At 41.2% G+C, this 12,496-nt stretch overlaps 1 protein-coding gene across 4 annotated transcripts in view; it reads right to left on the minus strand.

Annotated features, from left to right (window-relative positions):
- MARCHF5 (membrane associated ring-CH-type finger 5) overlaps nt 1–4,819 on the minus strand; it is a 32,106-nt gene extending 27,287 nt beyond the window's left edge. For 2 of the 4 annotated variants that reach the window (XM_064463846.1, XM_064463843.1), the window contains exon 1: nt 2,893–2,918. In XM_064463846.1, coding sequence (XP_064319916.1) covers nt 2,893–2,903 — 11 coding nt within the window. In that variant the 5' untranslated portion in view covers nt 2,904–2,918. Of the gene's footprint in view, nt 1–2,892; nt 2,919–4,463 lie in introns of those variants that run through there. The other 2 variants (XM_064463845.1, XM_064463844.1) reach the window with 2 other exon arrangements.
- Nucleotides 4,820–12,496: the final 7,677 nt, after the last annotated feature.

Raw genomic sequence — 12,496 nt, forward strand, 5'->3', positions numbered from 1 at the left:
TTTATTTGACTGCATTGAAGATTTTTTTTAATCACTCAAATATTTGCATTGTCTACCTTTTCTACCAACATGGGCTTGTTCCAACTTCATTATGGCAAGCACATGTTTAATAACTATTTTCACATCTTGCCACTTCAGAAAGTGGCTGCTCGACCAACAGAGTATAAAGGCTGCATAGTAGATAAATAGTTATTAGTTTTGTTTTCTCGTATGTTTTTAACAGCAACTCTGGCAAAACCCAGTCAAGTGTTCTGTAAGTAGTACAGGATCACAGCCAACTGATGTCCTGGCAATAACATGCAGCCTATTACAGAAAGCTATAAAATAGCAAACTGACAAGATGTAGCTATAGACATAACTTAAAAACACACTGAATTTACACATTAGTTCTGCTTACAAACATACCTATAAAAAATAGGAGAGGTAAAGTAAAATTGTATTTGACAAGCAAATGGCACAGGAAGAATACTATGTATTTAAAGGATTAAGTTTTTAGTCAAACAGAGCACCAAAACCTGCCAGGAAGTTCAACATCTTATCTTCAGAGTTACCCAGAAGAATTAAAATGTTTGAAAAATGCATTAAGAAGTCAGAATACCTGTTAAGACAGGTGCTACACAGCACAGCTAGAAGACAATTGGAAGTGTTCAATTGGAAGAACTGTAGTCAAACAGTGCTGAGACATAGAAAACTTATAGGACCTAATTGACAGGAAACATGAAAAAAGCCCACAAAAGACTTAAAAGACTTTTGAGCATTTTCAAAATTATACTGGAAAACACAAGAAGGACTGGCTGAGTTCATGATCTTGGCATACCAGGCACAAGAATTTCACTGTATATGTTCAACATCCTACTACCGTACAGAATATTTCTAGGTATTTCCTTTTACACTAAAAATATGTATAGCATATCAAATGGCCTCTGCTGTTAAAATTTTATAAATGCATTAGCAAAGTTTGCCCTGTGCACTCAATAGAGTAATAGCTATAATTTCTAAGACATTTTCATGCAATCTGGCTATTTTACATAAATATTTTAAAAGTTTTACACTGACTAACAGCATATAAAAAGCCACATAATTTCAAATTTTTAATTTATCATTCTGTAATTTATGCATTAAAACATGAATAAAGGGATTAAAAATAATAAAACCTCACTATTTAGACAGACCACTAACCACTGCCTTCAAGTGCACACATTTGTCCAGGAATATAGCCCTTCACTATAGATTGCAGAGAATTCTGAATGCAGAAAAGGATGGTATTTTAAGACTGTTATCTAGGCCTGTTACTTAAACATGAGCTAGAAAAAAGAAAAATTACAAGAGGGATGGAAATTCCAGTTTTGAGGCCTGAAAGTATCAGGATGATAATCTGGATTAGCTTTCTAAATGCTGCAGGCAAGAACACTCCAGAACGTAGTGTCACTTCATGGTCATGTCAACTTCTCATGCTTCTTGTATTTATGCTGTAGCTAATCCTTCAGGCAAGTATAAAAATCCTTAGCTAGGAATTTCAAGTAACCAACTCCTTATACCTTAACAGCTGTTTACCCTCTTTGTTATGGATGTGTGGTTTGCTTCCAGACTTAAATTATGCAGGGAAAATAAAGAAGAATGGAGCACAAGATACACAAAAGAAAGATGAATCCTAGGCAACAATGTTGAGAGCTATCAAGACACCCGTTCCATGGGAGAAACCCAAGTTGCTTTATTAACAAAAAAAAAAAAGCCTGTAAGTCATACAGACGTACAATCTAAGAGTCAAGAGAAGACGACAACCGTTCTCTCTCACAAATACTTAAAGAACTTGCTATAAAAGCTCTAACCCTTGTACACAAAGCAGTGCATACATTCAGATCTGCAGCAACACCTTACACAGCAGTCCATCGCCGCTCTGGGTGATCAGCTAGGTATTGGAAACAAAAGAAAACCTTATTCTTCCCCCTCCTAATGACTTAACTATTAGAATAAAATTAAAATCTTATTCACTGAAAAGCTATTTTCTGCATCCTTCACTAAGAGATCCAAATTTGATTTAAAAGTATGCACTTTGTGTTAAGTTACAACCCATGAATGGTTAAGCTTTTGCACGTGTACTTCTTCCTCTTACCCAGGAAAACAACTGTTTGTCACAAGCAATAAAGATAACAGGCTACTAGAGGTATTTCAAGTCCTCAGAATCCCTACAGATGATTCACGCACGTGTTATGTCCCCCAATGTGAAGTATTGAAGGTTTATCTTGATCATCACTACATACTTATGCATGACCTTCAAAATAAGAGATGAATGAAAATTTGTTTTTTAACAATGTAACCCCACTCCATAAAGCCAATATGTAACTGAGAAATTATTTATACTGGCTGCACTTTGAAGTCTTGGTTACTCCAAAATACTTCTATTGGTATTGTACTACACTCTGATTTAAATTCAAATCCTAAATTTGAATTTAGGATTTGAAGCTCCTTCTTACCACTCTATTCACCACTTCTCACACTACTGTTTCTGAAGTTTCCTATACTGAGCCCAACAAATTATTGTATGAAAGCCACAGCCTCTCTTCATACCTCCCTTTACACTACTTAGATACTCAGAATTTTTTTCCCCGCTGTCCTTGTTGTTAAGGAAGTCAGGGACACTTCCAATTGTTTTAGATTATATCAACTCTGCTACTCCAAGTTTACTGGAAAAAGTCTTTGAAAGCAGCCAGAAATACAAATTACAGTTTCACAAAGCTGAAAGACTATTAAATGTACATCAAACCCCACATATCCATTACACATAACTGAAGAACAGTAAACTGTTTTGGTCACTAGTTAACTAAAGTCCCTTTTTTAAATTAACTGTTTAATTTAATAACAGTTGTTCACAACACAGATTATAAACACCACCTTACAGCCATTTCCCTGAAGGGTGAACTATGAAGGGTGAACTTCATAGTGTGATACAACAGTCATAGACAGTAGGGGATCCACTCAGAACACCATGGTTTCCTAGAACTCAAAAACATAAAATGTTACATATTATTAGACTACAGACTTCAGGATGAAGATTAGTTTTAGTTTCAGATGAGTTGATTCTGCAACACTCTTTCTGATCTTTTCCTTTTTTCCCCCCTCCTGCACAATAGTTCTATCATCCTCTTCCCAATTCTTGTTGTCTTCCTTCATTTTTCCCTTATATTCCCTACATTCACAGGAAGTGTATCAAACTGAATAGTTTCCTGATAGTATTTCTAAAAATCTACCTCCTTCCTGTTACTTCTTGGAAATGCACTTATACTTCCTGACAGCTAGCCTCCTTCATAGGCACTGTTCTGAACTATTGCCTGAACCATCCTGTTGTCATCTCACACCTCTTCAGTTCTTTTAACACACAAACAACCTTCCCTCCCTCCCCAACTCACTTTTGTCCTCTTTCTATATCAAACCGTAACTTCTCATCCTCACCTTCCAGGCTGCACAAGTTCTTCCCCTGCCTCACATAGTTTATACCTCCATCACTTGCCTAACAACAACCTGTACTTGGCTAAACCCTCTTTCCTTAGAGGTGACCTGGAAAGGAGAAAAACACGAGGGGTTTTTTTGTTTCCTTATGATGAAAGCTTGACAGTTTCATCAACAGAAGCCTGATTCCTTTTGGGTCCCCACCTTCTGAAATACTAGGCTACCACAACCCCTGCATTAAACAGTTATCAGTTTGTTTTTGTTGTTTATAGGATTGAGTCTCAAGGGCTTCCTGGATGACTCAAAGACATACATAAGAAATCTTAAGCCCTCAGTGGAACAGGATCAAAGTGTTACATACTCAAATGAGGGAATAAAGAAAAAACAAATGTAATAAAAATAATTTAAAAGTTAGTAAGCATCTTTGCTCCCCTACACTTAAGTCAAAGTAGTTTTAGGCTGCACTTGTTAACAGCACTCCGAAAAGCAATTTCAGGCTTTCATCAAAGATCATAAAACCAGCAACAAAACATACAAGGCCAGTTAAGCTTGGGTCGTCTTTTGATGCCGTATTTTACGTATGTGCCAATGCTCTCCACACCTGCAGTATCCCCTAGACTCACAGAAACAGAGAAGCCTTCCGCAGACTCCCACCACTCTCCCCGGACCCCGTGTCGGCCCAGACACACCTCCTCCTACCCAAACGCCGCCAGAGCCACCCTTCCACACCCCACGCACGCCGCGGACACCACGCCGCTGCCCCCTCTACCCTCTACGGCGGAGCCGGAACTACTTCGCCTGGACCACCGTTTCCAGAAGCCAAAAAAAAAAAAACAAAACCACCCACCAAAACCCAATGAAACCGGACCCGCGCTACCAGCCCAGGCCCTGCTCCGCCGCCACCGCGCCTCGGCCCCCCCGCCAGCAACGGCGGCCGGGGCCCCGCACCGGAGCGGCCCACCGCAACTCCGGGGCACCCACCGCCGGGGCTCCCTCCCGCCGGGCCCTCCCCGTACCTGTCCATGGTCTGCGGCAAGGCCAAGCCCGTCTGCTCGGACATGACTCCTGGGAGGAGAAGGAGCAGCGGGCCTAGCCGAGGGCCCGCAGCCTGACAAAGGCGGCCCCAGCGCCGACGAAGCCGCGCGTCACGCGTGTGTGTGTGAGCGCGTGTGGCAAGAGGGGAAGGGAAGCGAGAAGAAAATCAGCGAAACCGCCCTTCCCCGAGGAGGCAGCCGGGCCAGCCCCTCCTTCAGCAGGCGGGGACGGAGCGGAGGGCCGGCCGCTGAGGCGGGACGGAACCGCAGGCAGCAGCCAGGCGGCCTAGACCGTCGGGCTGCTGGGATGAGAGAAGGAGGAGGCGGCAGCGACGCCTCCGTGAGGTAAAAATGTGGAGCGCAGGCGCGGCGCCCGTCACACAGCGCGCATGCGCCGGGTAGGGGCGGCTGCCCCGCGGCACGCTGGGAAGGGTAGTCCCGCTGCTGCCACCGAGAGTTTAAAGGTCTCGGCGGGGCGCCCCCCCCCCCCCTCCCCTTCTCCTCTCCCGGTGGTGCTGCTCCCCTCCCCTTCCCCCCCCCCCCCCCCGCTTCTCCTCGCTGCTGCTGCCGCCGTCGTGTAGTCGCTGCCCGGTACCGCGGGCGGGGCAGGTAGGGGAAGGCGGCGGCGTTGGGGGGTACGCAGGGGGGAAGGTCAGTCCCCGCCCGCTGCCGTTCCCCTGAGGAGAGGAGAGAAGAGGGAAGAGCCCTCCTACCCCCGCCCTTCTCCTCGCGCAGCGGCCGTTGCACCCCGCGGCGGGTGAGGGGAGCGGAGCAGCCCCGCCGCCGGCCGCCCCCTTCACGGGCGGAGAGAGGGAGGGGAGGATGGAGAGGTTGGGCCGCCGCCTCCTTCTCCTCAACCCTTTCCCCGCTCACGCAGGGCGTGGGGGTCCCCTCGGGGAAGGAGCACCCTCCCGCCGTTCCCTCCCTGGCCCAACAGGTGCGGGCGGCCCCCGCGTCGGGCTGCCGCCCCGGGACCGGCCCTGAAGGAGGGCGGTGGGTGGCGCGGCGCCAGGGAAATTAATCCGGTTTTGTGGGCTTGTTGGCAATGACGGGGACCAGTACCCAGCGCCCCTCTGAGTGGCACTTTGTGCTCGATGGAGGCCTGGTGGGCACCAGGTTCTGTGCGACAAGTGGGGTGAGGTGTGGGGCGGCTGGTGGGAAGGACAGCGCTCCCACTGCAGTTTGTAGGCGTGCTTCCTAATGGGAAAAAGCCTTTCTAAAGTGCTTTCAAATGTGTTATGTGTTCCAAAGTCAATAGAGAGTATCGCAGTCTGTGAAACTGGAAATTTAGAAGCTGAAAAGCGTTTACAGAACAAGGAGATGGTTAGCACCTGGACAGAAGTTGCCTTCCCGTTTATCTCCACCACGGGCATCTGTCTCCCACTCTTCTCCATCCAAGTGTATGCGTATTTGTGTGCATGTGAAGGTTCTGCATAATGTCATGTTCCCCAAGCAAAGGGTGAGATCCTGCTTTTCAGAGGCAGTTGTGACATTCCAGATTCTTGGGAAGGTTGGTTAGTAAAGATCAACTTTGAATCTTCCTTTTCAGGCTATATAAAAATATATATGTATGTATATTTTAAATAAATAGCTCTTGTAATAAGTTTTGTTACGTGTTAAGTAGTCCCTGATAACCTTGCGTAAATTATAACTTTGTTATACTGCAGTTGTTCTCCAAGGCAGTAATTCACAGGGCCAACCCCACAATTGTACAGCTGCACCAACCTGTGTCTGTTCTTGGTTGAGACAAGTAGCATTTGCATGGTGGATATACATGACTATAGAGATCAGGTAGAATAGGAAAGAGACTTCAGTGAATATACTGGATTATTTGACTGTACTGCCTTAGCTAGGGACAAATCAATCTGGTTTTTAGACTCTTTGTTGAGATAAGTGTTGTAAAAATGTGCGAAAAGTGTCCAGGCTTGGACTTACAAGCTGTTTTACGTGTATAGATTAGGGTGGTGTTTATTTTCTAATTGCTACAAATATCATAAACAGGAATGCTAAAGTAGTTACAGTGATACAAATGTTCTTTTCAGGAAATATGTACAGAAGCAGGCAGGAAAGAAGGCATCATGCTGACATCCTGTTCCAGAAAATTTATTTTGTACTTATTCTTGGGACAGTAAAACTTGGTTTTGCTTGTGCTGCTGAGAAGTCTTGGATGTACAGTGGCCTGAGTAAACCGTATGGGCATGACTTCCTGGAAGAGAACCTAATACACACTGTCCCAGTTACGGCTGTTTGTGAAACATAAGAGCACTATTAGATACCAGAGTTTCTGGTTCCTAATTTTGGTCTGGAATAAGTGTGGTTTTGGTTGGCCAGAGCACTGATCATCTAGACTAGCCAAATGCTTAGGTTTTAGATATTTATTCTCAGGCATTACAAATGCAAATAGGCAAGCTGGTTTTATTCCTAAGGTTATATGATTTGTGCAATTTCTCTATTTTTGCTTTGAAGCTCCCTGCCATTTATGATAAAGCTGTGAGGTCACAATGAGTAATAATGGCTGTGAATGATACTCACCTGAAGAAATGTAATCGGAACCCAGGATCACTTGGCTACCATCTGAGGCTGAAGAGCAGTCTCTGAGAAAGGCAGCTGCTTTACTCTACCATTGGCACAGGGAGGAATCGCAAGACTGGACAAAACTCAAATACCAGGTCAAATAGTGATTGCTTGGTAGATTTGGACATTTTTTCTCCCTTTTTTTTTTTTCCAAACATGAAATACAAGAACATAATAGGATATTTAAAACATGACAGGACAAGGGGTAATGGTTCTAAACCAGAAGAGGGTAGATTTAGATTGGACATAAGGAAGAAATTTTTTACAGTGAGGGTGCTGTAACACTGGCAGAGGTTGCCCAGAGAGGTGGTAAATGCCCCATCCCTGGAAACATTCAAGGTCAGGTTGGACAGGGCTCTGAGCAACCTGATCTAGTTGAAGATGTCCCTGCTCATTGCAGGGAGGGATTGGACTGGATGGCCTCTAAAGGTCCCTTCCAACCCAAACCATTCTGTGGTTCTGTAATGGTAGACCTCTTAACATCTCATAAATAGCTTAAAGATCCTGAAATTTAAAAACTGATTTGTGCCTTTTTATTGTTCAGGAGTTTGTTGGACAGCTTGGGATATGTGTTCTCCATTTGTCTGCTCTTCTCAGAATCAAAGTGTGATCCTAAAATACATATAGAACTGTTTCTAAATTTGAGGAAAAAAAAAAACCCTCTTTATTCCCTGACAGAGCAAGAGTTGTCATTCCATCATCTCTTCCCCTAAACAAGACCAGATACGCAGCTGCTCTATTCAAGTGTTTGCCTTATTCTCCCCAACAATCTCCTCCTTCAATTCACTTTCCCTCATCCCCTTTTTTCTCTTCATTTCCTTTCCACTTTTTATTCTTTATGCTTCCTTCTTTGCATTGGCAATTTCCACTATAAATCCCAGGTTGTCTCTTGCCGTTTTTTCATTTCTTAAACTATTGCTTCCCATATCACCTCTTAATAGATTCTTTGTTCCTTCCATCGCCATGATGTTCATTGCACTGTCTTAGTCTGTCCCCTCTTACCTTTACCTGGTGGTAACTGCATTTGAGCCCAGAGACAACTCTCCTGGGAACAGACTCTGTTTTGCCAAAGCCAAGTGAGGGGAAAATGATCGCTACTAACTGAGATTTGACTGAGTTCAGCTTCACTGATACTAACTGGAGATGGCAGCCACTTTAAACTGAGTAAAACTGCACATTTGAAGGCAAGTACAGAACTTAATGAAAGCCACCAAAACCAATATAAGCTATTCAGGGCTTAAAATTGAGCCCTAAATTTGACTATCAGATTTATGTCAAAAGATCAACTTTTAAAATACTAATTGTTTGATAACAAATTTATACAGATTTAAGCTTAAAGAAGTTGACAAGCAATTACTGTAAGAATAATATGGAGGTACATTAAATATTTATCTGAGCATTTCAGCAAGGCCTGAAAAAGAGGCTGAATAACAAAGGTGCAGTACCTTAATAGAGTTCTTTTGATCTGACAATGTTAAGACTGTTGGAATTGTTCACTGTTTTTAACAAAGCTAAGTAACCTGGCAATATGAAAGTATTCTGTTTTGGCAAAACTGCTTTTTAACTGCTGTGATAGTAATACATAAAATTAAATTACAATATCAGTTAGGCATTTTTAATCTACTTGATCCCATCTTTAAAAAGACAAGCAGACCTCAATTGGGCTAAAATGAAACAAATCTAAACTGAGAAAAATGTTTCTACAATAAAACTCTTTTTTTTTTTTTTCAATAACATAATATTTAATTTTAACCCTCAAGCTTGTCAGAATATTCACTTTCTGGCAAAAAGAATAGCATGGTTTGTTAGTCGTAGTAGTCTTAAATTGCTTCATAATAAATTTCATAAAATGAAAATATACTCAATACAATGTTAACTGAGTTAGCTAGGCTTATTTGGGCCTTTCTTACATTTCTTTCTTTGGAACTGGCCCAGGTCAAGTAGTTCAGATACCAGATTGAATTAAGCCCTTCTCTTCTGATACAGCTGTTGTTATTATCTTTTAACTTCCAGTTACAAAAGAGTTGGCTGGTAGAAACAAAAAATGTTTTTCTTCTAGTGGCTAATTCATCAAGAACTGTCTTCACATCCTGATTTTCTTTTGGTTCTGGAGTGCTTCTCCATTTGTGAATACTGTAATGAGCCCTCTCCTTATCTTAATTGATCTCCAAAGTGAAGCTTTGGGAAGTCTCCTGGGAAGAAATGACAGCAAGGCTGTGGTCCCTTCCACATGAATCCTCAAATCATCTGAAAAGCCAGGAGTAAACAGGGATATACAGGAGGGTGTATAAGGCCTAAAGCCAGCCCTGTGCTAGCTGGGATATTTCCATAAATGAGCTATTTGCAACTGCTATAAGAAAGCAGTTTTCCTTCCTGCCCTTAATGATTCAGAGTAGCACAAACAGGTTAGAGCAACTGTTGAGAAACTCTTAATCGCAGCATTCATTTAAGGCGGGCAGACCATAAAGTCCAACATAAACAGACTGTAGAAAGCAGAGACCTAAGTATTTTAACAACCCATTTTCAACTGCCCTGATTTATCTTTCTCAGCTTTAGTTATCTCTCTTTCTGCCATAAAGTTATGCATATTTCATCCTTTGAAAAATCAGGCTGTAATTTTGTTGAACACTGATATTTTCACACTTCTGATTTCAACTATGTAGATTCCATACAAGCATTAGTATTTGGTCCGGAATAATTAGTATTATGAATAATTACCTAGAATAAATACCCAGAATAATTCATGTACCAGTACAAGACAGAACACAAGTGCATGAAAATGAAATTCGGAAAACTTTACCTGACCTTTGTTAATCATCAAGATATTAATAGTATCTTATGTGAGGAACTCTTGTCAGGCTGTGTATTGATGTGGGGGTTGAAGATATGTGGCTAGTGGATAGTGGAAGGGAGGTATTTGAAATGTGGAACCAGAGTGTACAGAGTAGATGGAATGTTAAATAGTAAGATTTGCACCTTCCTTTTTCCTGAGTAGTATTTTTTGTTGTTGGTGGTAGAATTTTCAGTGTAGTAACAATAACTCAGTAATGAAAGAGTGGGAACTTGGAAATTGGAAACTATTCAAAAGGTACAATTTTTTGCCTACATGCTGATTTTGATTTGTTTTAAAGTTTTGTACTTGACCTATTTGTGTTTGAGTTTCAGAATGTTTTTTGAAATTATGACAGATGACTAATATTTTCTTCAGCTAAGCAACATGACACAGTTGCCTTTTCAATAGCTGTGTATTTTACAGGTGGTATGAGCTTATAATGAATTTCTTATACTAGAAGTCTGGAGTTTGGAAGAAAGTTCAGAAATAGTAGAACTATTTCTTTGTCTAGCGATTGTTCTGAATAGGTATCTATTTGATTTGGGCTTATAAATTAAACTGTTAAAAGCTCTTATTTAATGGCTCACTTTCAGCCCAGTCTGACAGATATTTGTTTCCTCAGAGCTGCTGATTCAGATTGCAGCACTTTTCCCTGGAAAGAGGGAACATGCAATATTTTTTTCCCCTTTCAAGCCCTCTTCCTTTCAGGACCGGGAGCAGTGAAATGCCAGCTGTAGGTAGGACTTCAAACCCCATGATCCCCTGGGAGCACATGCGCTGAAAGCTTCCAGTTGTCAAAGTGCTCTTGGCAGAGTGGTCGACTATTTGTCACATACCAAACCTGAAAGAAGAAAATAAATATACTGTCATTTTGTTGATCTTTAAATACAGAAAATCCAAAGGTAATTGCTCCTTAAAAATTTCTGTGTTGACTGCTTGGGTTACTGCATGCAAACAGATCTGGTGTTGCTGTGGGGATATAGATTTCCTGTACTGGACTGTAAATTTGTACAAATACACCAGCAAATAATCAAGAGTACTGCATATCAGTCCAGCATGAGGCATTGGCTGGCCTGGGTGTCCAAGTCATTTATTATCCAGTGTTTTTCCATTCAGACTGGCTTCCTTCATTAAAGGTAGGTCTTGACCTTGACAGGAGGGTTGAATTGTGCAGTGATTTTTCACCTTTAAGAAGCAATATGAAAAAGAATGTGGATTACAGGCCTTAGGATAAAGTTCAAAAACAACTGTCTAAGTTGAGGCACGTATCTGAAGCAACTGCTGTGCTACCCGCTATAGATAACCTGGTGACTAACTGATTTAAATATACTTTATTGATGACAGGATTTTAACATTTCAGCTGCTATGTTTTCCTCTCTAAATACATTTTTGTACTGAAAAACTCAGACTGGTTGCTCAGAACCAGGGCATGGATAATACAATCTTTTTCTCTCTCTAACGTGGAATCATCAGTAATTTTATGTAGCCTTAGGAGTAATAAAGATTTTGATTGAAATTAAGCTGATGGATTGCTTTAAACTGCCTCACAAGGTTTTTGCACGCCTGGCAGCAGGGCTGCCTGTTACAGATGCAATAGTTTACCTCCTTCTTAGGAACTTGCCTTAATGTTGTCTCACTGCATAGTCTGTTCATGAACCCTTGCTTTTTGGTTTACATGTTGAACAGGTCAATAATAGGGAACATAAGCAGTAACTTAGTTGATACCAGAAACCTGTCCTGACATTAATTTTTACTAAAAAGTGTGTATATGGCTCAGAAGAGATTTAAAAGAAAGAAAGAAACAAAGAATGTTGAAGATACACAGGGACCACCTGAAAACTGTTGATGTCAGAAAGGAGGGGGATGTTGATTTCACTCTTTGCCACCTTTCTTAAACAGTTAATTGATTTGGCTTAATTTAACTTTGTTACATGAAAACAATCCTAAAAAATGCAATCTTAGGAATGTACATGTTATTAATTCAATGGAAATGCAGTTAGGTATTCACTGATGACCATCTTTGACATAGTTAATTAATGTGATTTTTGTTTGATTTAAAATACTGCTGAGATTTAGAACAATCTCTTCCATTGACTAAAAGTCTGCAAAATGTGGAGGTTCCTGTCCTAGTTTCATACAATTGCTGTTCATGGATGTCTGTATATGCATTAGTACTACTGTGTTTCAAAATAATAATCAAATTACATGATCTGTCCTATTTCATATGAAGCACCATTTCTTGCAGATATAAGGCTCAACCATTCTACATTTATTTTTGAAAGTTTAAACATATGTGTATTGATTTAGCAGATAATTTGCATCACTGGTCTTTGTCCTGTGCATATAAAGATGACTTTTAAAATGTGGCATGCCTGTATTTTACATATTTCAGTTTGCCCCATTTTCATTTTTCATCGTGAAAGCATCAGAACGATCAGAGTCTAATAATACCTCCCAGATCCTCTTATTTTGACCTTATTTTTTTCGCAATGAACAAATTACTGATGACTTCATATGTATAGAAATATAACGAGTAGAAATACCTTTAAGCAAAGGACTGCTTTGATGTAAAATAGCGTTTTGCACGGAAAGATCGTGAGGTCACTGA

Source organism: Phalacrocorax carbo, chromosome 12, assembly GCF_963921805.1.
Source record: "Phalacrocorax carbo chromosome 12, bPhaCar2.1, whole genome shotgun sequence".
NCBI classification, from domain to species: domain Eukaryota; kingdom Metazoa; phylum Chordata; class Aves; order Suliformes; family Phalacrocoracidae; genus Phalacrocorax; species Phalacrocorax carbo.